This window comes from Danio rerio, chromosome 17, assembly GCF_052040795.2.
Source record: "Danio rerio strain M-AB ecotype USA chromosome 17, GRCz13ab, whole genome shotgun sequence".
Taxonomy (NCBI): Eukaryota; Metazoa; Chordata; class Actinopteri; order Cypriniformes; family Danionidae; genus Danio; species Danio rerio.
Window position 1 is genome coordinate 22,813,413 of NC_141037.1, and position 25,473 is coordinate 22,838,885.

General features: G+C 34.2%; 1 protein-coding gene and 1 long non-coding RNA gene across 8 annotated transcripts; both read left to right on the plus strand.

Annotated features, from left to right (window-relative positions):
• The first annotated feature begins 413 nt into the window (after positions 1 to 413).
• LOC147833072 (uncharacterized) lies at positions 414 to 3,381 on the plus strand. The gene is made up of 2 exons (XR_015513350.1): positions 414 to 525; positions 2,238 to 3,381. It is a non-coding gene; the product is annotated as an uncharacterized LOC147833072 (long non-coding RNA).
• Positions 3,382 to 6,043: 2,662 nt separating this feature from the next.
• On the plus strand, positions 6,044 to 25,459 carry pla2g4f.2 (phospholipase A2, group IVF, tandem duplicate 2). 7 transcript variants are annotated; one of them, XM_087290369.1, is made up of 22 exons: positions 6,044 to 6,146; positions 7,091 to 7,317; positions 12,788 to 12,834; positions 13,389 to 13,461; positions 13,628 to 13,764; positions 14,966 to 15,097; positions 15,267 to 15,307; positions 15,412 to 15,454; positions 15,729 to 15,783; positions 16,256 to 16,404; positions 16,538 to 16,651; positions 16,755 to 16,789; positions 16,967 to 17,105; positions 17,491 to 17,627; positions 17,778 to 18,000; positions 18,658 to 18,775; positions 19,418 to 19,555; positions 19,656 to 19,763; positions 21,101 to 21,280; positions 21,391 to 21,560; positions 21,655 to 21,841; positions 24,898 to 25,459. In XM_087290369.1, the coding sequence occupies exons 3-22, from the start codon at positions 12,826 to 12,828 to the stop codon at positions 25,137 to 25,139; spliced, it is 2,430 nt and encodes an 809-aa protein (XP_087146495.1). In that variant the 5' UTR covers positions 6,044 to 6,146; positions 7,091 to 7,317; positions 12,788 to 12,825; the 3' UTR covers positions 25,140 to 25,459. The 7 variants fall into 7 exon arrangements, with proteins under 7 accessions (XP_087146495.1, XP_087146496.1, XP_087146490.1 ...); XM_087290370.1 differs by having other exon boundaries at positions 7,091 to 7,140; XM_087290364.1 differs by lacking the exons at positions 6,044 to 6,146; positions 7,091 to 7,317 and adding exons at positions 10,842 to 10,936; positions 11,873 to 12,278.
• Positions 25,460 to 25,473: the final 14 nt, after the last annotated feature.

Here is a 25,473-nt window from a genome sequence, read left to right on the forward strand (position 1 = left end):
CGAAAACATACACAAAATATTGTCTTTATTTATTTATTTATTTTCGTAATTAATTTTAATCAAATTTTGTTGCAATCTAAGTTTATTTAACCAATTTTCAAATTTCATTTTTTTTTATCTGATCATATTTTTGCATTAATTGTTTTATTATTAGAATATATAAAACAAAATTACACTGTAAATAAAATAATTGTGGACACTGACCAACAAACATTGACTCAACAAATGACTTCACAATAATAAGCCCCAAACGAAAAAAAACCCCACATTATTAATTTTAGCGGATGGTCTGAAGTAAAAAATAAAATATATATTCACCAAACATAAAACTGTGCTTTGCCAGTTTATCAAACAGAAGTGAAATAGTATTGGAGTTTGGCGAACAAACCTTGCAGCAAAAAGCGCGTTTACGCATGCGCGTGAGAGTCGTTTGTTGGATCAGATTTAAATTCCAGCGCAGCAATGGCAGAGCTCCTCCGAAACATCATATTCAGGCGATTTTTCTTCCTCAAAGTTATGGTGACTGTGAGTAGTGAATTCTGTATTTATTAAATCGTTTTTAAGTTTAGCCAAATGCAAGTCTCAGTAATTCCTGACATAAAACGAAAAGGTATTACGTAGCTAGCCGCTCCGTCATAATGTTGTACATAACATTAGCACTTTAACGTTAATTATGTGCATTTATTTAAGACTTTTCTTTACTTTAATGAGAGGGAAACAATTATGCCTATACTTTTTTGGATGGAGTAGCTTTTTTGATAAAAAAATGTGACAACAGACATGTCAGACGATTGTTACATTACTCTGTATATAACGTACCTCCCCAAAATTTTTTGGACCAACTTCTCTGACTGCATTCAATGGAAGAGAGCATGGTTATTACCTGAAAAATTCAACATATCCAACAAAATAAGAGAGATACATTTTAAGATCTTGCATAATGTTTATTCTACAAATTCCCAAATTGCTAATTATTTTGATATATCTAATTTACTTTCTGCAATATACATGAAGAGACTTTATTTCACTTATTCTATAGTTGCACTCACATTAAACATTTTTGGAATGACATCATTTTTTATTTATCATCCTTATTTATTTAAACATGATTTAAATTTGTTTATAAAAGATATATTTCTGTACTTCTCAGATGATGATCATGCTCTCGATCTTATTGTAAATTTCTTTTACACAAAAATAAGTTTCTAAAAACAATACCTATTTTTAATTCTTTCCTTGTTGAAATTTCGCACAATATTGAATCTCTTAAGCTTATTAATAATAATAAGAATAATAAGTTTCTTAAAGCTTATGACTATCTTTTTTCTTAATAATTGTGGCTGTTTTTTGTTTTCTCTCTCTTTTCTTTCTTATTTTTTGTTATTGTATTTTTTCTTCAATGCAGTGATGTTATTATTCTTGTATTCAATAAAAAAAAACCGTTAACGTTAATTAACTTGCATACATTGCTCTGGCTAACTATACGTTACCGGTTGTCAGTTCTACTGTAGCCTTATTTATTTTCTATAAAACAAAATATTATGTAAAACACAAGCCTGCCTTATTGATTTCAACTTGAAAATATTAAACATTGATTTGGAGTTCTTAAAGGGACAGTTCACTCCCAAATCTAACTGTACTATTTACTCAGGCACATGTGGTTTCTAACTTTTGTAAGTTTCTTTCTTCTGTTGAACACTAAATGCCATATTTTGAAGAAAGCTGAAACCTGTAACCATTTATTTCCATGGTAGGAAAAACAAAGACTATGGAAGTCAATGGTTACAGGTTTCCAGCTTTCTTTAAAATATATTATTTACAGAAGATAGAAAGAAAAACAGGTTTGGAATAAGTGAAGGGAGAGTAAATTATGACAGAATTTTCAGTTTTGTGTGAAAGATAACCTGTTTTTTGTCTTCTGACGTTATTTACTCACTGTAAATGATATTTAGAACCATTGCTGTAAACAAACAGGTGCCTGGCCAAAGTGACATTTTACATATAAATGTGCAATTTACCACATGGCATTCTCACAGTATGGAAAGTATTAATTACTTTACTGTTACTTACTATGCTATTAATTATGTGAACATCCACATTCTGTCATTCTAAAATAGCATTTTCTGATCCAACAGGAATAGTGTTTTTGAAAATAACACAGTATTATGGTGACATTTGAATATGTATTTGATATAGACTTAATATTGACATTGCTATGTTATATTTTTAACATACAGGGCCATTGGAAAACCACACAACTACAATGAAGATGGGAATCCTTGAAACAGTAAGCAGTAGCAGCAGCAGCATGAACTTTAAGAGCCCTGTCAACTGTGCTGAATGTCTGCTGTCCTGGAAGAGGAGATGGTGTTTGACAATAGGAGACTTTATCAATGCATCTTTTGTGCTTTTGGATTATAGAATCTACTCAACCTGGAATACAATCACTAAATAGGTTTACATGGTGAATATTTAAAACAGATGCAGCTTTATGTGCTTGAAGTTCCTCTTGAAGATTTATTTTGAACTTTTCTTGAAACTTTTGTGAGTTTTTTTTTCCTGTTTTGGAGTCATCTGTGTTAACTGGGTAAAGTAACTCATTGTTTAGATTTGATGGTGTTTTTAAGATTTTAATATTCATTTATTAATTTTCCTGCAGCTTATTCTCTTGTTTATCAGGGGGCGCCACAGCGGAATGAACCATTCATTTTCCTATGAAAATATATTAGATGTTTAATGTTAATGAATGGGTTTAACCACTAAAAATGTGATTTCATAAGTTCAGATTACCTTTTGTAGAATGAAAGTATTCAGGTGACAACACTAAACAATGGTTAAAGTAACCTCACAAAAATACTTACATTTTATGCAGTTTTTTTTTTTTTCATTTTTGCAGATAAAGTATTTGGAATATATATCAAATATACTTCAGCTCTATGTATTGACCTTATTCCTCATGTACGAGCAGGCACAGCCATTTGAATCTTTTTGTCTGGAGATTTCTGCTCTCGTTCACTTCCATTGATTTTTAGACATTAAAAACTGTTTGTTATGATGCTTGATGTTGCAAACTGATATTTTCTTATTATATTATTCTGCTTTGTCTGTAGAGTCAAAAACACACTAGTTTGTAGAGGAAGTAGTTTGTCTATTTTCCAGTGTTTATTATTCCTAGTCATTTCTCCCATAGGGCACTGAATCGGATGTTCTAAAACAATCGCAAAAACGAGGGCACTTCCGCCTTGAAGAATAAGGTCAATATTAGGAGAAATAAAATGCATGACTTTATAAGGTATACTTTGTTAAAATGTGTAATGTATTTGTAATTCTAAAGTACTTTTACAATAGTGTCTCTTCAATAAAAATAAATAATGAAACGTGGCAGTATTTAGTGCATCATTATTTTGTAAATTCTATTATTCATTTTCTTTTTGGACAACGAGGAATAAACAATTCAGTAAAGTTGCTTTAGCAATGTTTACCAATATACAATTTACCAATATACAATTTTAAATTAGGTGAAACCAAAGAAGTTTGCTACACACAATTTAAAATATTCATTTGGGCCATTAACATGATTGGGCAGACTTGATGGTTTTTTAATTGGCTCAACACATTGTTTCTCATTGAGCCAATGTTGACAGGCTGTTGCTACAATTGAATTCAGATGTGACCAGTCACTAGAAAATATAGTTTGGGGAGACATTTATATTTAAATTTATTTAAATAAATTATTATATTTATTCATTTTTTACAGCATATAAATAATTAGAATTTATATTTATAACATAATTGTAAAAATTATTCAATCAAAAACTTGAATAAATTATTAAAATATGTGTTATTTATTGTATGTTTTTTATTATTAAAATTAACATTATTATGGCTTATTATATTATAGTTTTATTATAGTTTTCATAGTGCAGTTTGTTTTGGATTGTTTTGAAAATCAGGTTAAAAGGTTAATAATAATTCCAGAATTGTTACTTTTATTTATTAATTATAACTTGATAAAAATCAACATAATAGAGAAAAAAGAAAAGAATTGCAGCCTCTTTTATTTGTATTAAATAACAAATTTATTAATTGATTCATTTATTCAGAATGGTTGCTTCCACGAATCCTGCGACTTCCACATCTTCAGGTGATTCTGATGTAAATCTGCTGTCCAGAATCAGCTGGTTTGTCTTAGTCGGGCATCTCCGCTGAGACCAGTCCACTATGGGTGACCCTGCCGGTATCTGTGAAGTACCAGTGGCGAAGCTCTCAGCATCACTGATGCACACAAGCCCTCACAGCACGTCAAGCTGCAAACCACGTGAGGGACCCTAACCTAACCTACCCTAACCTAACAGACACCGCAAATCACCAAACGCATCGAAACTCTAAGAAGAGTCCAGCGACCGACCAGCAACACGAGAACACCTGCTCAGAAAACCTCGACAACCGCGCAGAAAACCACCTGAAACATCCTGAAGACCACCGAGCAAACCAAGAACTTCAAGTCAACAACACCAAGAATCAATAAAAACAACCAATTGATGAAACAAAACATGCAAAAGGAAACTTACTGTGAACTTGCTCTACAACTATGTACACTATATACATATATACATACGCAGGCCTGCAGTGTGGTTTGGGACACTGTGAAGACTCAGCGTCTGGCCCTCTTTCTTCTGGCCTTCTTAGGCAGTGGCTCTCCACTGATGTCCACATGGAATCGAGGAGCGATGCTGTTTGGCCCGGGTCCACATCTGCGTTCTGTAATCAGGATTCGTCCATCAGCCTGCACCGTCTCCTCCATCACAGGACACCTGAGCGCCTCCCACAGCCGCTGCTTGATCTCCAGGCCCAGCTGAAGGCTGTAGGGACGACTCTTAATCATGGGCTCGACCACAGAGCAGTAGATGTCCTGGTAGGCCTGAACGCTGTAGCCGTGGATAGAGAGTGGCTCCTCCTGCTGTCCCACGTCCACTGAAGGCACTGAGGATGCTGGACGGATGTGGGGAAGGACAGCCGCGTTCTTCAGGTGACGCTCCTCCAGACCTGGGGAAGAGACACAGCTGTAAGTGTGATCCAACCTGATCACAGCTGCAGGATCCTGAATAGATGGGACACCCTCCAGCAGGAAGTCCTTCAGGTGTGCTGGAAGACTCCTGGTTCGTCTGAGGCGCCGCTGCTCCATGAATATCAACTTTCCAAATCAGACAAATCTGAAGAAACTTGTCAAGCTGGAGAGTTGAAAGAGCTCAAGTGATCAGATTCAGAGAGATGTGTTGATTTCCAGTGTAAACTCAGGTTGCCGTGGTGACAGAATATTGGAGTCATTTAAATGTAAACAACACTTGATCAGCAGAAAGTCAATTAGAGCAGTAGAGGAGTTCTTCTCTGTTGCTTCTCTTTTACATAGTTTGTCATTTTTACAGTATAAACAAGTAAATATAGTGTGAACTAAACAAAAGGTGTAATACAGAAACATTAACACTTTCAGTTAAATTTGATTAAAATCAGTTAGGGTAAGCAGATATCCAGATAATTATTATTATTATTATTATTATTATTATTATTATTATTATTATTATTTTATTATAACTGGGTCTAGATCCCAAAACAATAATAAAAAGAAAACAAACATAAAATATTGTCTTTATTTAGCTATTTATTTATTTTCATAATTAATTTTTTTATCAAATTTTGTTGCAATCTAAGTTTATTTAACCAATTTTCAAATTTATTTTTTTTTTATCTGATCATATTTTTGCATTCATTATTTTATTATTAGATTATATAAAACAAAATTACCCTGTAAATAAAATAACTGTGGACACTGACAATTAAATATTGACTCAACAAATGACTTCACAATAATAAGCCCCAAACGAAAAAAAATATCCACATTGTTTATTTTAGCGGATGGTCTGAAGTAAAAATTACAAATATATAATCACCAAACATAAAACTGTGCTTTGCCTGTTTATCAAACAGAAGTGAAATAGTATTGGAGTTTGGCGAACAAACCTTGCAGCAAACAGCGCGTGTACGCATGCGCGTGAGAGTCGTTTGTTGGATCAGATCTAAATTCCAGCGCAGCAATGGCAGAACTCCGAAACATCATATTCAGGCGATTTTCCTTCCTCAAAGTTATGGTGAGTAGTGAATTCTGTATTTATTAAATCGTTTTTAAGTTTAGTCAAATGCAAGTCTCAGTAATTCCTGACATAAAACAAATAGCATGGGTATTACGTTAACAGTTAGCTAGCCGCTCCGTCATAATGTTGTACATAACATTAGCACTTTAACGTTAATTAACTTGCATACATTGTTCTGGCTAATTATATGTTACCGGTTGTCAGTTCTACTGTAGCCTTATTTATTTTCTATAAAACAAAATATTATGTAAAACACAAGCCTGCCTTATTGATTTCAACTTGAAAATATTAAACATTGATTTGGAGTTCTTAAAGGGACAGTTCACTCCCAAATCAAATTGTACTATTTACTCAGGCACATGTGGTTTCTTACTTTTGTAAGTTTCTTTCTTCTGTTGAACACTAAATGCCATATTTTGAAGAAAGCTGAAACCTGTAACCATTTATTTCCATGGTAGGAAAAACAAAGACTATGGAAGTCAATGGTTACAGGTTTCCAGCTTTCTTTAAAATATATTATTTACAGAAGATAGAAAGAAAAACAGGTTTGGAATAAGTGAAGGGAGAGTAAATTATGACAGAATTTTCAGTTTTGTGTGAAAGATAACCTGTTTTTTGTCTTCTGACGTTATTTACTCACTGTAAATCATATTTAGAACCATTGCTGTAAACAAACAGGTGCCTGGCCAAAGTGACATTTTACATATAAATGTGCAATTTACCACATGGCATTCTCACAGTATGGAAAGTATTAATTACTTTACTGTTACTAACTATGCTATTAATTATGTGAACATCCACATTCTGTCATTCTAAAATAGCATTTTCTGATCCAACAGGAATAGTGTTTTTGAAAATAACACAGTATTATGGTGACATTTGAATATGTATTTGATATAGACGTAATATTGACATTGCTATGTTATATTTTTAACATACAGGGCCATTGGAAAACCACACAACTACAATGAAGATGGGAATCCTTGAAACAGTAAGCAGTAGCAGCAGCAGCATGAACTTTAAGAGCCCTGTCAACTGTGCTGAATGTCTGCTGTCCTGGAAGAGGAGATGGTGTTTGACAATAGGAGACTTTATCAATGCATCTTTTGTGCTTTTGGATTATAGTATCCACTCAACCTGGAATACAATCACTAAATAGGTTTACATGGTAAATATTTAAAACAGATGCAGCTTTATGTGCTTGAAGTTCCTCTTGAAGATTTATTTTGCACTTTTCCTGAAACTTTTGTGAGTTTTTTTTTCCTGTTTTGGAGTCATGTGTCAACTGGGTAAAGTAACCCATTGTTTAGATTTGATGGTGTTTTTGACATTTTAATATTCATTCATTAATTTTCCTGCAGCTTATTCTCTTGTTTATCAGGGGGCGCCACAGCGGAATGAACCATTCATTTTCCTATGAAAATATATTAGATGTTTAATGTTAATGAATGGGTTTAACCATTAAAAATGTGATTTCATAAGTTCAGATTACCTTTTGTAGAATGAAAGTATTCAGGTGACAACACTAAACAATGGTTAAAGTAACCTCACAAAAATACTTACATTTTATGCAGTTTTTTTTTTTTTTTCATTTTTGCAGATAAAGTATTTGGAATAAATATCAAATATACTTCAGCTCTATGTATTGACCTTATTCCTCATGTACGAGCAGGCACAGCCATTTGAATCTTTTTGTCTGGAGATTTCTGCTCTCATTCACTTCCATTGATTTTTAGACATTAAAAACTGTTTGTTATGATGCTTGATGTTGCAAACTGATATTTTCTTATTATATTATTATGCTTTGTCTGTAGAGTCAAAAACACACTAGTTTGTAGAGCAAGTAGTTTGTCTATTTTCCACAGTTTATTATTCCTAGTCATTTCTCCCATAGGGCATTAAATCGGATGTTTTAAAACAATCGCAAAAACGAGGGCACTTCCGCCTTGAAGAATAAGGTCAATATTAGGAGAAATAAAATGCATGACTTTATAAGGTATACTTTGTTAAAATGTGTAATGTATTTGTTATTCTAAAGTACTTTTACAATAGTGTCTCTTCAATAAAAATAAATAATGAAACGTGGCAGTATTTAGTGCATCATTATTTTGTAAATTCTATTATTCATTTTCTTTTTGGACAACGAGGAATAAACAATTCAGTAAAGTTGCTTTAGCAATGTTTACCAATATACAATTTACCAATATACAATTTTAAATTAGGTGAAACCAAAGAAGTTTGCTACACACAATTTAAAATATTCAATTGGGCCATTAACATGATTGGGCAGACTTGATGGTTTTTTATTGGCTCAACACATTGTTTCTCATTGAGCCAATGTTGACAGGCTGTTGCTACAATTTAATTCAGATGTGACCAGTCACTAGAAAATATAGTTTGGGGAGTCATTTATATTTAAATTTATTTAAATAAATTATTATATTTATTCAATTTTTACAGCGTATAAATAATTAAAATTTATATTTATAACATAATTGTAAATATTATTCAATCAAAAACTTGAATAAATTATTAAAATATTTGTTATTTATTGTATGTTTTTATTATTATGATTAATATTATTTTGGCTTATTATATTATAGTTTTATTATAGTTTTCATAGTGCAATTTGTTTTGGATTGTTTTGAAAATCAGGTTAAAAGGTTAATAATATTTGCAGAATTGTTACTTTTATTTATTAATTATAACTTGATAAAAATCAACATAATAGTGGAAAAAGAAAAGAATTGCAGCCTCTTTTATATGTATTAATTAACCAATTTATTAATTGATTCATTTATTCAGAATGGTTGCTTCCACGAATCCTGCGACTTCCACATCTTCAGGTGATTCTGATGTAAATCTGCTGTCCAGAATCAGCTGGTTTGTCTTAGTCGGGCATCTCCACTGAGACCAGTCCACTATGGGTGACCCTGCCGGTATCTGTGAAGTACCAGTGGCGAAGCTCTCAGCATCACTGATGCACACAAGCCCTCACAGCACGTCAAGCTGCAAACCACGTGAGGGACCCTAACCTAACCTACCCTAACCTAACAGACACCGCAAATCACCAAACGCATCGAAACTCTAAGAAGAGTCCAGCGACCGACCAGCAACACGAGAACAACTGCTCAGAAAACCTCGACAACCGCGCATAAAACCACCTGAAACATCCTGAAGACCAACGAGCAAACCAAGAACTTCAAGTCAACAACACCAAGAATCAATAAAAACAACCAATTGATGAAACAAAACATGCAAAAGGAAACTTACTGTGAACTTGCTCTACAACTATGTACACTATATACATATATACATACGCAGGCCTGCAGTGTGGTTTGGGACACTGTGAAGACTCAGCGTCTGGCCCTCTTTCTTCTGGCCTTCTTAGGCAGTGGCTCTCCACTGATGTCCACATGGAATCGAGGAGCGATGCTGTTTGGCCCGGGTCCACATCTGCGTTCTGTAATGAGGATTCGTCCATCAGCCTGCACCGTCTCCTCCATCACAGGACACCTGAGCGCCTCCCACAGCCGCTGCTTGATCTCCAGGCCCAGCTGAAGGCTGTAGGGACGACTCTTGATCAAGGGCTCGACCACAGAGCAGTAGATGTCCTGGTAGGCCTGAACGCTGTAGCCGTGGATAGAGAGTGGCTCCTCCTGCTTTCCCACATCCACTGAAGACACTGGGGATGATGGAAGGATGTGGGGAAGGACAGCCGCGTTCTTCAGGTGACGCTCCTCCAGACCTGGGGAAGAGACACAGCTGTAAGTGTGATCCAACCTGATCACAGCTGCAGGATCCTGAACAGATGGGACACCCTCCAGCAGGAAGTCCTTCAGGTGTGCTGGAAGACTCCTGGTTCGTCTGAGGCGCCGCTGCTCCATGAATATCAACTTTCCAAATCAGACAAATCTGAAGAAACTTGTCAAACTGGAGAGTTGAAAGAGCTCAAGTGATCAGATTCAGAGAGATGTGTTGATTTCCAGTGTAAACTCAGGTTGCCGTGGTGACAGAATATTGGAGTCATTTAAATGTAAACAACACTTGATCAGCAGAAAGTCAATTAGAGCAGTAGAGGAGTTCTTCTCTGTTGCTTCTCTTTTACATATTTTGTCATTTTTACATTATAAACAAATAAATATTGTGTGATCTAAACAAAAGGTGTAATACAGAAACATTAACACTTTCAGTTAAATTTGATTAAAAGCAGTTAGGGTAAGCAGATATCATGATAATTATTATTATTATCATAAGGTTTAGATCCTAAAACAATAATAAAAATGAAAACATACATAAATATTGTCTTCAGTTGATTATTTATTTTCATAATTAATTTTTAGCAAAGTTTGTTAATCTAACTTTATTTAACCAAATTTCTAATACGTTTTTTTATCTGATCATATTTTTGCATTAATTATTTTATTATTAGATTATATAAAACAAAAATATACTGTAAAAAAATAATTGTGGACACTAATAATTAAATATTGACTCAACAAATGACTTCACAATAATTAGCCCCAAACAAAAAAACAAACACTTTATTAATTTTAGCTGGTGGTCTGAAGTTAAAATTACAAATACATATTCACCAAACATATTAAATTTTGCCCAGCCAGTTATTCAACAGAAGTGAAATAGTATTTGGAGTTTGGCAAACAAACTTTGCCGCAAAAAGCGCGTGTACGCATGCGCGTGAGAGTCGTTTGTTGGATCAGATTTAAATTCCAGCGTAGCTCCTCCGAAACATCATATTCAGGCGATTTTCCATCATCAAAGTTATGGTGAGTAGTGAATTCTGTATTTATTAAATCGTGTTTAAGTTTAACCAAGTGCAAGTCTCAGTAATTCCTGACATAAAACGAAAAGCATGGGTATTACGTTAGCTAGCCGCTCCGTCATAATGTTGTACATAACACTTTAAGGTTAATTACAGACATGTGTTCTTTTTGCCTCTTTAATCTCTTTTTTTTAATATACTGTGATTGTATATTCTCATTTTCGTATAAAAAAACATTAATTACAGACATTACTCTGGCTAGTTACCGGTTGTCAGTTTTACAGTAACGTTAGCCTTATTCAATTACTATAAAACTAATTATGTAAAACACAAGCCTGCCTTATTGATTTCAACTTGAAAATATTAAACATTGATTTGGAGTTGTTCTTAAAGGGACAGTTCACTCCCAAAATAAATTGTACTATTCACTCAGGCACATGTGGTTTCAAACTTTCGTAAGTTTCTTTCTTTTGTTGAACACTAAATGCCATATTTTAAAGAAAGCTCAAAACCTCTAACTGTTTACTTATATAGTAGGAAAAACAATGATACGCATTATGCACTATGGAAGTCAATGGTTACAGGTTTCCAGCTTTCTACAAAATATATTCTTTTGAGTTTAACAGAAGATGGGAAAACAAACAGGTTTGGAACAAATGAAGGGAGAGTAAATTGTGACATAATTTTCAGTTTTGTTTTTTGACTTTATTTACTCACTGTATATGATATTTTAAACAATTGCTGTAAACAAACAGGTGCCTGGCCACAATGACAATGCAATTTACAGCATAGCAATCTCACAGTATGGAAACTATTGAAAGTATAGTATGGAAAGTATTAATTTAAATTAATTAAAAATTATGTTAATGGCATGGTGAGAATTGTATTAATATATGTACACTTAGTATTGACATTGTTATTTCATATTTTTAACATACAGGCCCATTGGAAAACCACACAACTACAACGAAGATGGGAATCCTTGAAACAACATCAGCAGCATGATTAACTTAAAGACCCCTGTCAATTGTGCTGAATGTCTGCTGTCCTGGAAGAGGAGATGGTGCTCCAACTTAGAGACTATCAATGTGATTTTTTTGTGCTTTTGGATTATAGTATCTACTCAACCTGGATTACAAGGACTTTCTAGACATGTTCGCATAGTAAATATTTGAAAAAGATGCATCTTCATGTTCCTAAAGTTAATTCCTCTTGAAGATTTTTGTTTCACTTTTTTATGTTTTTTTCGTCTTTTCTGGAATCATCTGTGCCAACTGGGTTAAGTTGTAGAAATTTCAGGCACATGCATGATATTATGAACAAAACAACCTACGTTAGCTGTACAGGTAAACAACGCAGTGTAAACAGTTTATAATGGCTCAATTTTCTTCATTCAGAGCATGAATCAGCAGGAGTGACGATAATGTGGCATGTGAATAAAACAGGGCTTGGCTGATATTTACGGGCATGGAAGGGTAATCTCTGAAATGTTGCTCACTCCGCATCTTAGGAGTTTTAAAGCATATCATGAGCCTCAGTGCATCACATTTATTTTATTAATCAGTCAAAACCAATCAAGTATCTGTAAAGTTGCCATTGAAAACATATTTCACGATAATTATTTTGCAACCTGCCAGATCTACAAAACATTAACAATAATACATTTTAGAGATGGATGATGAGCAAATAAAGGGTGGAGATTATTGTAAGCAAGCTTCATGGACCCAACTTCAGTGCTATAACTCAAGACACTATCAAATGTATTATCAGGGAAAAAAGGGATGGACAAACTAGTTTCTCAGGTTTTCTTTGTTATATGTGACTTTGACTGGTGCAATCTTCATTTCTTATTTAGTTCTGAGACTTCACTGCAGGCCTGCTGAGGAGAAAACAATGCTGAAGGTATTATTTAGCTCATGGACATTTGACTGTAATTAATTACAATGCTTTTTTGTTCGTTTTGCCTGTTGTGAAGATTATGTCCAACCAAGGGCTGAAAAGGTTATTAAAAAGTGGTTCAAAAGATTTTGTTATTTTTTATTGAAACTGAATCTATTGAGAATGAATATAATATAATTAATATTGCCATCTTTATTATGTTATTGTTTTAACTCATTCATAGTTGGATGGTCATAAAACAGATTTGTTTTTCAAACAGAACAGAAGTAAAACATTTACCAAACTTAAAATTGAAATGTACAAAAACCAAAGTGCTTGCAATAATATTAAACACAATTGTATTTATATACATTTATTTATTTATTTACATTTTTATATATTTTCATTAGTCTTGAAGTTAAGCCTCAGGTTTAAATGAGTGAAGCTTACATATTCCATATGTACTGTATATATTCCATGCAACACAACTTCTCTATTAAGATCAGTAATCATGTTTCTGTCCAAAATTTCCTTTAAAATGTAAATATATCTGTTTTTATTTTACTTTTGTTTCACAGATAGAGTTGATGCCATACTGGAACCTCAGTGTCACTGTGTTGAGGGGAACATTCAGTCAGTCATATGATGTTTGTGAGTTGTCAATCAGCCTCTGAAAAACTTTGTGACTTGTGGAGAACTAATGATAAATATGCTTTGTAACATAAATATTTAGCTTGATTTAGCTGTCTTTGATTAGAATACCTATTTCATGTAATAATCATGCTTGGTGTGCATTGATTGAGCTATGTCTGTCCAGTGTCCAAAAATGACTGCTACGTCACGTTAAAGTTACCCACGGCCAGTGCCTGCTGTCACCGCACCAAGACTGTGAAAAATAGTAATGAACCAAAATGGAATGAAACTTTCCATTTCAGAGTGCACAGTGGTATTAAGGTAAGAAATACTGTTTTAGACAATTGCAAAAATTTTTAAATAATATCCTTGATGACGTAAAACATTAAGTTTCTCCACCCTCATTGTTCTTGACTAACGTGACAAATAAGGTTGATTTCAATAATAGTGGTTAATAGTGGTAATCTGGTTGACAACAAAGCCATTTTACATAGAAGTAATTAGATTAATTACTGTACTTAATCAAACTTTCATCACATTTATGTAACCATCAAAACAGTTCTCATAACGCTTGTTTAATTCTCAGCTAGTGGCTAAATTTGATTGCAGTACCTTAAAAATATACTTTCTGTGAATTTCTGTAACAAAGTACAGTAGATTGTACAACTTTTATCCAGTCTGTTTTTGCCTTTATCACCCAAAATTAAAAATAATTACTTACCTTTTACTAACCCTCATGTGGTTCCAAAAGAATTCGAAAATCTTTCTTCTATTCAACACAAATTGAATATATATACTTTTCTAAAGAAGAAAATTAAGAATGTTGAAAACCGGTAGGCACAAACATCCACAATACTAATAATGCCAATGACTACTTTTTTTTTTTTTTTTTTTTAAGCATTGTTCATAATAGCTTCTTTTGTGTTCAAAAAAAGAAAATAAATGAAATGACAGAATGTTCATTTTCGGGTAAACTATCCTTTTAAAATTGAACTAAAGGCATAATGAGATCAGCTTTGATTTACACAAATAGATAATGTACTTTTGTAACTACATCCGCAATGTTTTTGAAATTAAAATAATATTTAACGTTTTTAATATTGTCATTTTGATTTAAAAAATGCATCCTTGGTATGTCAGTCTGATGTTATTGCTGCCATTTTTTTCAGTTGATTCCAGCGAGTCAAAACACCAATGGCATAAAGACAACTTAACTGTACTAATAAGACATGGCTGCAGATTTCGTTATTGGGGGAGTTTGGAGTTTTTATTGTTTGTTAGTTCACAAAATCAAAATGTTTTGCAGTGAGATTTAAGCTTCAGACTCATCTGCGGATTAAAACACAACTCTCATGAACAAAATATTGTTAATCCACAAGTGTACCTTATGCTTCAACCCTAAAGTAGTACATGTTTAGCTTCAGCCCACGTTTACATTACTACAGACCAGAATTGTCTCACAATAATAATTTGATTTGGTTGTTTTGCTTTTCTAAAGTAGACTGTATTTTTGTCTTTTCAGAACATTCTGGAATTCCACATGTTTGATGCTGACAAATTAACGAAAGATGACCATTTATCCACCATCCTTTTCGACATCAGTAACCTCACACCTGGACAAAAGCAGACCAAATGCTTCATGTCAGATGACGAGGTATTGTATGTAATTTGGAATTAGAAAATGACATATAATATCTCCTTTTATTTAAAAAAGTTTTTAAAGTCAAAGCCTTTGGTATCCATTACTTCAAATAAATGAATGCATGTCAAGTATAGTCCTATGAATGCATGTCAAGTATAGGCCTATTTTTTATTTATTCTAGAGAAGGGGTGCACTGTGGGTAGAGTTTGAGATGACTGTGAGGTGAGTTAAAATAAAATTGTTAAAAATTATGGGGAAAAGAACTTAAAAACAGTTATAAAGGTGGCAAAAATGTTTTGTTTATGTTCTCTATTTTTTTTCTCCAGCTCTGAGAAGCCTATACCATACTTTTCTAACGGAGTACTGATGGTAAGAGTTTTGACATATTTAAATCTAAAGGTAATATTAGCGCTCCTGAGAAACTGTAATTCTTTTTCAAGAACTGTGAAATAGGACTATGAAATATTTGAAAAATATTAATTTTTACTTTTCTTCCATCTAGGGACATTTTTATATTTTACAGATTAAATATATAAAAACTCCATTAGTTTCCATTAAACAAAACTGACTGTAATTTGAAAATCGTTGTTGAATTAAAAGAAAAGCAAAAGCAATTTTTTCTTTCCATCCCACTCATTTCTAGGCAGGTCCATTCTGTGCACTGGATGTGAAGTTGCAAAAACATCTGAAGACAAATGGTAAACAGAAGAACATTCAATCATTTCTGAGCTTTGACGTCAAGAATTTTACTCATACAAATTTACATACACTGTAAAAATGCTGAGTTCCACACAATTCATTTATGTTGTCCCAACACAAGTCGATTAACTTAATAGTTTTAAAAAATCTTAAGTGTATTGAACATAAAAAGTAAAGTTGTCCCAATACTTCAGAATTGTGTTGTTTCAACTCATTTTAAATGCGTAGTTTAAACAAGCAGCAAATTTTTTTTTTGAGTGTAAAGCTAACCACAATGTGACATTAATATATACAAGCTTTATAATGACAACTGAACAATTATAACTGAAATTATAACCAGTTTTTGGTGGTAATTTAAGTCAACAGTTATAATTTACAGTAAATTTTGTACTAATTAGAAAAAAAAATCAATTAAAGGCGATGGAATAAGTATGTTGTAAAAATTAAGATTTTTTTCTGCATTTACCTCAGCTGAGAACAAGATGATGTTAAGACTGCGCGGCGCATATAAGGAAGACTGTATGATCCTGAGCTCTGATGAAAACTCAAGCTGCTTGCAGAACACGTGCTTCTACATCAACAGAGATCTGGAGACTGAGTTTAGTCTCTTACCCCCAAAAGTGTGTGACCGATTACACAGATGATCTCAGAACATTTTTTTAACAACTTTTACCAAATTAAATAAGGAATACAAAATAAGCAACGTATGACAAAATATGAATCTTGCTTATTTGTTTGCATTTTTTTTCCTAGGCTGGGGCAGAAATGGATGAGAAATATGCAAATACTGCAGACATTTTGTCATCTGTTCCTATGAAACCTTTATCGGCCAAACAGCAAATGAAACTCTCCATGCCTATTGCACAGGTACGTACTGGTAAAATCAGATTTTTATTGTATATCTATACATTTTTCCAACGTACTGTAAAATGAAAAGCTAGTAACTAATTGGAGTAATAATTTATTTTAGGGTGAAGTGCATCTAGAACTGAACACAGAGGATTGGTAAACAATCTTTTCTATAACCGTTTAAATAAACTTCTTTTGCATGCAATTTATTGATCAAAACTGAATGCTTTTAATTGTGTAATTGATTATAATTAAATAAGATAAATCACAAGGAACTACCAGCATTTTCTCAACTGATTCCATGAGTCATGTGAATGTGTTTTTGTTCTAAAGCTTAGATGAAGAAATGGATGTGCGTTTGGAATTTGATATTCCAGTGGAGGAGAAGAATTTTCTGCTGAAGAGAAGAAAAGTTGTTTCACAAGCTCTTCAGAAAGCTCTGAATCTCGGCTCTGCACCAGATCCCAGCAAGGCAAGAACACAAACACTCACATAAAGGCATTCAGCAGATAATAGGATAATGGCCTGACATGCATATTTTATTTTTATTTTATTTCTGGGTGGAGTTTGCATGTTTTCCATGTGTAAATTTAATTAAATTAATCACATTTAAAATGAATAGTACTGTCAAACAATTATTTGTGGCTAATCAAATTCAAAACAAAAATTTGTATCTACATAATATATGCATGTATATTTATTATGTATAATATAAATAGCACTAAAAGTTATTATAAATGTATTGAACATATTTACTGACATAATGTTACAAGAAGTTAATTAATGTCACATATACTGTATATGCATATACTAATTTAAAACTACTGTGTCTATATAAATCTATGATGATTCTTCAGGTCCCACTGGTTGCTGTGGTGTGCTCTGGAGGTGGGACCAGAGCGATGACAGCCACATTCGGAGGCCTAAGAGCTCTGCAAACGCTCCAACTTCTTGATGCAGTCAGTTACATCACAGGGGTTTCTGGGTCTACCTGGTAAATGTAAAATTAATATAAATTTAAAAAGCAATACAGGCAACACATTAACATTTGCAACTCTAAATCAGTAGTTCTCATCTGTTTTGTATCATAGCTTTTAGATTACATAAATGTCATGTGAATAATTATTTTTATCTTATCTCACAGGACTATGGCTTCACTTTATAGTGATGCTAACTGGTCAAACAGTGACCTAAATGTGGCTATGGAGTCTGTAAAAAAGGAGATCTCTAAAAGTGTGTTTAGTGTATTTTCACCTGAGCAGCTACAGCACTACAAAGAGAAGATGGAGGAGCGAGAGAAACAAGGACACCTTGTATCTCTCATAGACATGTGGGGTCTGGCTATAGAGTACCTCATCCATGGAAAGGTACTCTGTGTCTTTAATATCAGATGCAAAACTCATTTTATAAGCATAAAAATATCAAATTTAAATGCAGTGTGCGAATTATATATTGACTATCAGGGGGGTCATCTTTTTCGGTAATGTTAGTTTGTTTAATACATCCTTCATGAAACAAATGTATGCATTCATTTAAATGACATTTAATTTAATGAAACATTAGTTTTCAGTGTTTTGTGGGATATTTTGTGTATTGTGTATTTGTGACCTACAATATCATCTGATTAGCTGTTTCAGAGGTTACTGTATATCAAACTTTTCATCTAATTTTACTTTACTTTTAGGCTAAATGTAGAAACAAACACCTATTTGTGAACACTTACCATGTCTATTGGTGTAGACTGATTGATGTGTTTATGCTTTCACAATGGTATAATCCATCATAGGGGTGGTCAAATATATATTTATATTATCTATGTATTTTTAAGTATTAGCATTAGTATTTAAGATACAGATCAGAGCAAACTATTTCTCACTAGTTAGATGGCTGACCCCCCCTCCCCCATGCTGTTTTGATGTCCTTTAGGAGGAAACAAATATTAATTAGCGGGGTCTGTCCCCTCTAAACCCCCTTGTAATTCGCATCTTGTTTAAATGTAATTTAACAATTATTTTCTTCCTCAGAAAAAATTGGGTACACTATCAGACCAGCAGATGGCACTGTGTAATGGCCAGAACCCACTTCCCATCTACACAGCTCTCAACATGAAGAACGGCAAGACGGGATGTATCATAGAGACTGGTGGGCAGTGTCTTTAATTCACTTTGGCTTATGTAATCGCCTACCACTTCCTGTCCTGCAAGATAATGGTCCATTAAGGTCATGTTTATTATGTTTGTTACTTAACAGATCAATTCTCTGGATTGAGAGCAGCTGAAAGTGCTTACGTTAGATATTAGTGACGGGAGAAACAAACTTTTGAATCAACAACTGGAATCAACTGTCCTAAAACAATTCACTGTTTCAAAAGTTCAAAACTGTTTAAATGCATCGAAAACTCAAATGATTACAAAAAATGTAATCTATTAAAAGCAACAAATGAACAAATCAACACAACATTAAATATGAATTGTGTGTATAATATGTCTAATTTTCAAGTCAATAGAGGCATTAAGTTAATCAGATCAACTGCAATTCCTACTTTTTATTACACAAATTTAATTTCAATGTCTAAGAAATAAATCAAGTTCACAGAGGTTATCACCCTCTAGTGATAGCAAGGATGCAACTGTATGACATCATCATAATGCCTATATTATTTGATTTTGGTATTTTCTCCAAATCACTGGTTTGAAGCAAAGACTTCAACAAGAAAATGTTTGAAACCTTCACAAATCAGCATTTTAAAGGCTTCTATCATGCTTCTCTTTGCTCTCTTGTCAGAATGGTGTGAGTTCACTCCATATGAGGTGGGATTTACCAAGTATGGCGCCTTTATACCTGCACAAAACTATGGGAGTGAATATTACCTCGGTCACATGGTCAAGAAACTCCCTGAAGCTGGAATATACTCTCTGTTGGGTAAATAGATGTAAATGCACTTGGAGTAGTAAATCATAACAAGTCAATGATAGTGACTTATTGTTCTCAAAATGTCAGTCAGAATGTGTTATGTTTACAGGAATCTGGAGCAGTGTTTTCTCTTTGAGTCTGACTCAGCTTTGGACTGTCGTGACTGGAGTGATTCCCTCCTGGGCCAGCAAGGTTGGGGAAGAAGTGAACCACACAGGTAAGAGAAAAGCAATGAGTTTGAGCACAGGAGAAAATGTCACCAGGTAGTGAAGCTTTTTATTTCTTAGGCCACCTGTTTTATTAAAAGGATAGTTCACCCAAAAAAAATTATTCTTTCACCATTTACACACCTTTTGCTTGATCAGAATTTGAGTTTCTGTCTTTTGTTAAACACAAATGCTGGTAGCTAGTGCCATTGATTTCCAGAGTTTTTTTCCTATGATGGAAGTCAATGGGTGCCAGCCAGTAACCAGCATTCTTAAAAATATAATCTTTTGTGTTCAACAGAAGACAGAAACTCAAGGATTTACAATCACATGAAGGAGAAAATAATTTAATTGATCTACTATGATTTAATGAATAAAATTTAATTAAAATACAAAAAAATAATCACCAGCCTGTAACTTAAGCCTCTATAGATAACATTACATTTGTTGGCAGTACACTTTATTACACATTTATTATTTATTTATTTCACATAAAGATTGTAACTTCTACATTAGTAGGTCAAAAAAGCACTCTTAATTTCAACTAATTGCATTTAATATAACTTTAAACTACAATCAATATTTTTTTTTTTCAACTGCAAGTAACATGGACTTAAGAAAGTAAGAACTGACTGATTCACTTTGACTGGGTTAATTTGCCTGCAACTTTCCATCATTTAAGATAATGGTCCATTATGGTCAGTAAGTAATTGTGTTCCTCCAATGATCAATTATTTATATTGACATTGGCCGACTAAAGTGCTTACTGTAAATTTGCTGCCCATGCTTCTCTGCGTTCTCTCTCTATCTTTTAAATTGTTTTCTGGCAGTGCAATTTATGAGGAAAACTTGGATATTAATGCAAAAATATGAAATTTTCACTGCTAGAGGGCATGTATTCATAACAAACAAGTGTGCATTGTGGAATCATGGGAGTTGTAGTATTCGTTACATCAGGACTCCTGCAGAAATCATGTTCACGGATAATCTAAATCAGTGGTTCTGCTCCTGTTTTTAGAAATAGTTTTGAAACAAATCTTTGCACTTAACAAATGAAGTTATGAAATTAAAAATGTAATTACTGTCTTCAGTTATAAACACACTCTTAGCTCATTGAGAAAAAAAGCATAACCCCTTTTGACAATGCACAGATGCAGTTTTTTTTTCATCCTTAAAATAGCAAAAGTGGATTGTAATATTGCCCTTAGTGCTTTTGTGCCATGCACATTAAACTTTGTGCTTAGATCAATAAAATAGAGGCCTATGTCTAATCATTTCATAAAACTGTGTGCAGACTAAGTATATGCATTTTGTTTTATCTATATGCAAAAAAATCCATTATCAATAGACACGGACAACAAACCATCAACATCGAACACGCTTCATGTCAACCCTATGACTGAACTGGCAAAAAAGCTAAGCAACTTTTTAACCAGCCGCCCCATTATCAGCCAAGTGTTCAACTTCCTGAGAGGCTTCCAACTGCACAGGAACTACACTGAGAACTGTGACTTCACCGCATGGAAAGGTCAGAACATCATTTATGCAGTTCAGTTTAGCTTAATTAGCACCATTCCTTCTTTGAATCAGTTTAATCTCACAAGGCATGGTCTTAATTATAAAGTGGACTTTTTGCAGACACACATCCAGACGCTTTCCCGAACTCCCTGACACCAGCAGATGCCACGCTTGGTCTGGTGGACTCTGCTTTTGTCCTCAAATCTGGATTTCCTCCTGTGTTACGCTCTAATAGACTCGCAGATGTTATTCTTTCTCTAAACTATGCTTGGGACTCAGACCACTTCAAGGTGAGAGTCACCAGAAAGACCTGTCAAATTTTGATGAGAAAAATAATGAGGACAAATTTGATTTGGTTGTTTATGTCTGTGTCCATTACTGTAGATCTTAAAGGAAACTCAGGAGTACTGCAGGGAGCACAAGACTCTATTTCCAAAGATCGATTTCAAAAAGTTGGAGACTGAGCCAATCAGGGAAGTGTATGTGTTTGAAGATGAAGAGAATCCAGAGGTTCCCATAGTGCTTCACTTTCCCTTAATCAATGTCTCATTCAAACAGTTCAAAGCTCCAGGTGAGTATTGCCCTCATTACCTTTAATATCATCATCATTTGTACCATCAAAACACATTGGAGTTCACCTAATCCATCCTGTCATGTTCATCAGGCATGTTCACACCAAGTGACAATGATATAGTTAAAATATATACTAAAAATGTACTACACCATTGTATACTATAGGAATGATGTAGTTTGAAGTTATGGAAGAAGTTTCAAATATATGTGTGTGTATATACAGTGAGGCCAATAAGTATTTGATCACCCTGTGATTTTTCAATATCTCCTACTTAGAAATCATGGAGGGGTCTAGAATTTTCACCATAGGTGCATTTGCACTTCCAGAGACAAAATCTCAAAATAAAAATCCAGAAATCACTTTGGATGATTTTTTAACAATTTATTTGTAAATTAGTGTGTCAAATAAGTATTTGATCACTTGCTTTTCAGCCAGATTTCTTACCCTCAAAGACCTGTTATTTTGCGTTTAAATAGTCCAGCTACACTCTGCTCATGATTTTAATTTAGTAGCACCCGTTTGAGATTGTTAGCAGTCAAAAAGCCACCTGTGCACTCCACAATCAGTCAAAAGTCTAAGTAGCAACATGGGCAAACCAAAGAGCTGTCAAAAGACACAAAAGACAAAATTATAGACCTTCACAAAGCTGGAAAGGGCTACGGGACAATTGTCAAGCAGCTTGGTGAAAAAAGAACAACCGTTGGAGCAATTGTCAAAAAGCGGAAGAGGCTAATAATAACCGTCAATGTCCCTTGGACTGAGGCCCCATGGAAGATCTTTCCTTGTGGGGTATCAATGATGCTAAGCATGGTCAAGAATCAGCCCAGAACTACACAGGAGGAGCTGGTCAATGCCGTGAAGAGAGATGGAACCACCGTTTCCAAGGCTACCATCAGTAATACATTAAGACGTCATGGTTTAAAATCTTGCATCGCAAGGAAGGTTCCTCTGCTTAAGTCAACCCATGTTTGAAGTTTGCCAGAGACCATCTGGATGATCCAGAGGAGTCATGGGAGAAAGTGCTGTGGTCTGATGAAAACAAAGTAGAACCTTTTGGTCTTAACTCCATTTGTCGTGTTTGGAGGAAGAAGAATGATGAGTATCATCCCAATAATACCATACCTACAGTGAAGCATGGGGGCTGGAAGCATTATGCTCTGGGGGTGTTTTTCTGCACAGGGGACTGCACTGTATAAAGGAGAGGATGACCAGGCCATGAATGGTGAAATGTTGGGCAAAAACCTTTTTCCCTCAGTCAGAGCATTAAAGATGGGTCGTGGCTGGGTCTTCCAACATGACAATGACCCAAAGCACACAGCTATGAAAACCAAGGAGTGGCTCCGTATGAAGCATATCAAGGTTCTGGAAGGGCCTAGCCAGTCTCCAGACCTAAATCCAAAGGAAAATCTTTGGAGGGAGCTGAAACTCTGTGTTGCCCAGCGACAGCCCCAAAACCTGACAGATCTAGAGTAGATCTGCATGGAGGAGTGGGCTAAAATCCCTCCTGCAGTGTGTGCAAACCTGGTGAAGAGCTACAGGAACCGTTTGACCTCTGTAATTGTTAACAAAGGCTTCTGTCCCAAATATTAAGCATTTTTGACTCAAGTGATCAAATACTTATTTGACACACTTATTTACAAATAAATTGTTTAAAAATCATACAATGCAATTTCTGGATTTTTATTTTTAGATTCGGTCTCTCACATTGAGAAGGACCTATGGTGAAAATTCTAGACCCCTCCATGATTTCTAAGTAGGAGATATTGAAAAATCACAGGGTGATCAAATACTTATTGACCTCACTGTGTATATATATATAAATGTTTTACTGAAGATCTAATAAAACAATGAAATCAAAATCCACCCTGCTTTAAAGAGCTTGCGTTTATAATAAAGAAAATGTGGATGCTTAAAGTTATCATTACAGTATTGTTGTTGTCTCTATGATTATCATTCTAAATGAGAATGGACATTAAGGCCCAATCCCAATTCTACCCCTTAGTCCTTCCTTTTACCCCTGCCCCTCATTTTGCACTTTCCCGTAAAGGGGAAGGGATAGATAGCCCTTCTAATGTATTTTTCAGGACCACACTCGAAACCAAAGGTTAAGCAAATTTTCCAGAATACACCATCTACAACGACAGTATAGCTGCACCCGGAAGTAAGGAGATCCACAAATTTGTATTTTTATCATTATTAGGAATTTTTACAACAAACAAGTACATGTTCGTGTTTTACTGTGATGCTTAAAAAAACCCGCTAAAATAAAAACTGCTAAATTTCTTGACACAAACTCCTGTACAGCAGTCCCACAACATTCTGACACTCGATGCCACTCGAATACCCTGTCAGAAAAGTCTAGTGGCTGGGAATGAGCTTTTTACAGTGTCTGCTATAATGTTAATGTTGTTTTTGTGTGTTTACATAGATGAATATGGACAATGTGTAAATACACGAAACAGTTATGATCTTATTGCCACATTATATTGTTATGATAACATAATACATGCCTTCAGTGATTTTCAGAAGATAAATACCAAAAAAATAACACAACTGAAATAACTACAGCAGTCGCGATCGTCTGATCTCATATGAAGCATGAAATCGCAATGACATCTGATGATGTGTACAGGTGTTGAAGTGGTTTCCCATTTCTTAGGGGTAAATTTTGAAGCCCTTTCCCTTCACACTCGGTTTTAATGGCCAAGGGGAAGGGGAAAGGGAATGGGTAGGGGTACAAAAATAGAATTGGATTTGGGCCTTATTCTCCAAAAAGTAGATATTTAAAGAATGTTTTTTTCCATTGCATTGATATTCAGTGGAATCTAAAACAACTAAGGACCCAACTGACTTTCATTGTGTGCACTGAAAAAAGTTGTCTTTATAATATCTAATAAATTCTATTTATATTAAAATATTCCTGTTAACTATTCAACTGTTAATCTTAAATTTGGATTCTTCTGTGAAATTAAATCAACCTCATAATCTACTGATTGTAAATACTACTGCTACTACTACTAAAAGAGTGTGCGTGCCTGTGTGTGTGTTGTTAGGAAAGAGGCGAGAAGGTAAAGTGGAGATGAAGGAAGGAGATTTTGATGTTGACTTCACCAGAATGTTCTGTCCATTCTCCACTCTCAATCTTACCTATGAGCCTGAAAATTTCCAGAAACTGTCCAGCCTCACCGCCTACAACATTCTGAACAACAAAGACGTAATTTTAAATGCCCTCAAAAAAGCACTTAAGAGAAACAAAGAGAAAAATCCTATTACAACAAACGTGTCAAAATTCTAGCTTTGACTTTTAGTCAGGCTTTGCAGCAGGAGCAATTGGAGCAACTGATGTTCATATATCTACTTATAAAATGATGAATTATAAGCATATTTCAATCAAAAATGCCATTGTTCATCATCATAATCATCGGTGGAAATGCTCTTCTGTGGATTGTCCTTCAACATTGACATTCATATTAAACTGAACTGAATCAGGTTTAATCTATACCAGCATTATACTATACTCTGTTTTCTGCTTGATATGCTATGATTTTCCATAATCTGAAATGTTGCCATGGCTTTTATTCTTAAGAAATAAAGGTGACTTGACATATAAACCTATATATGGCCTTCTG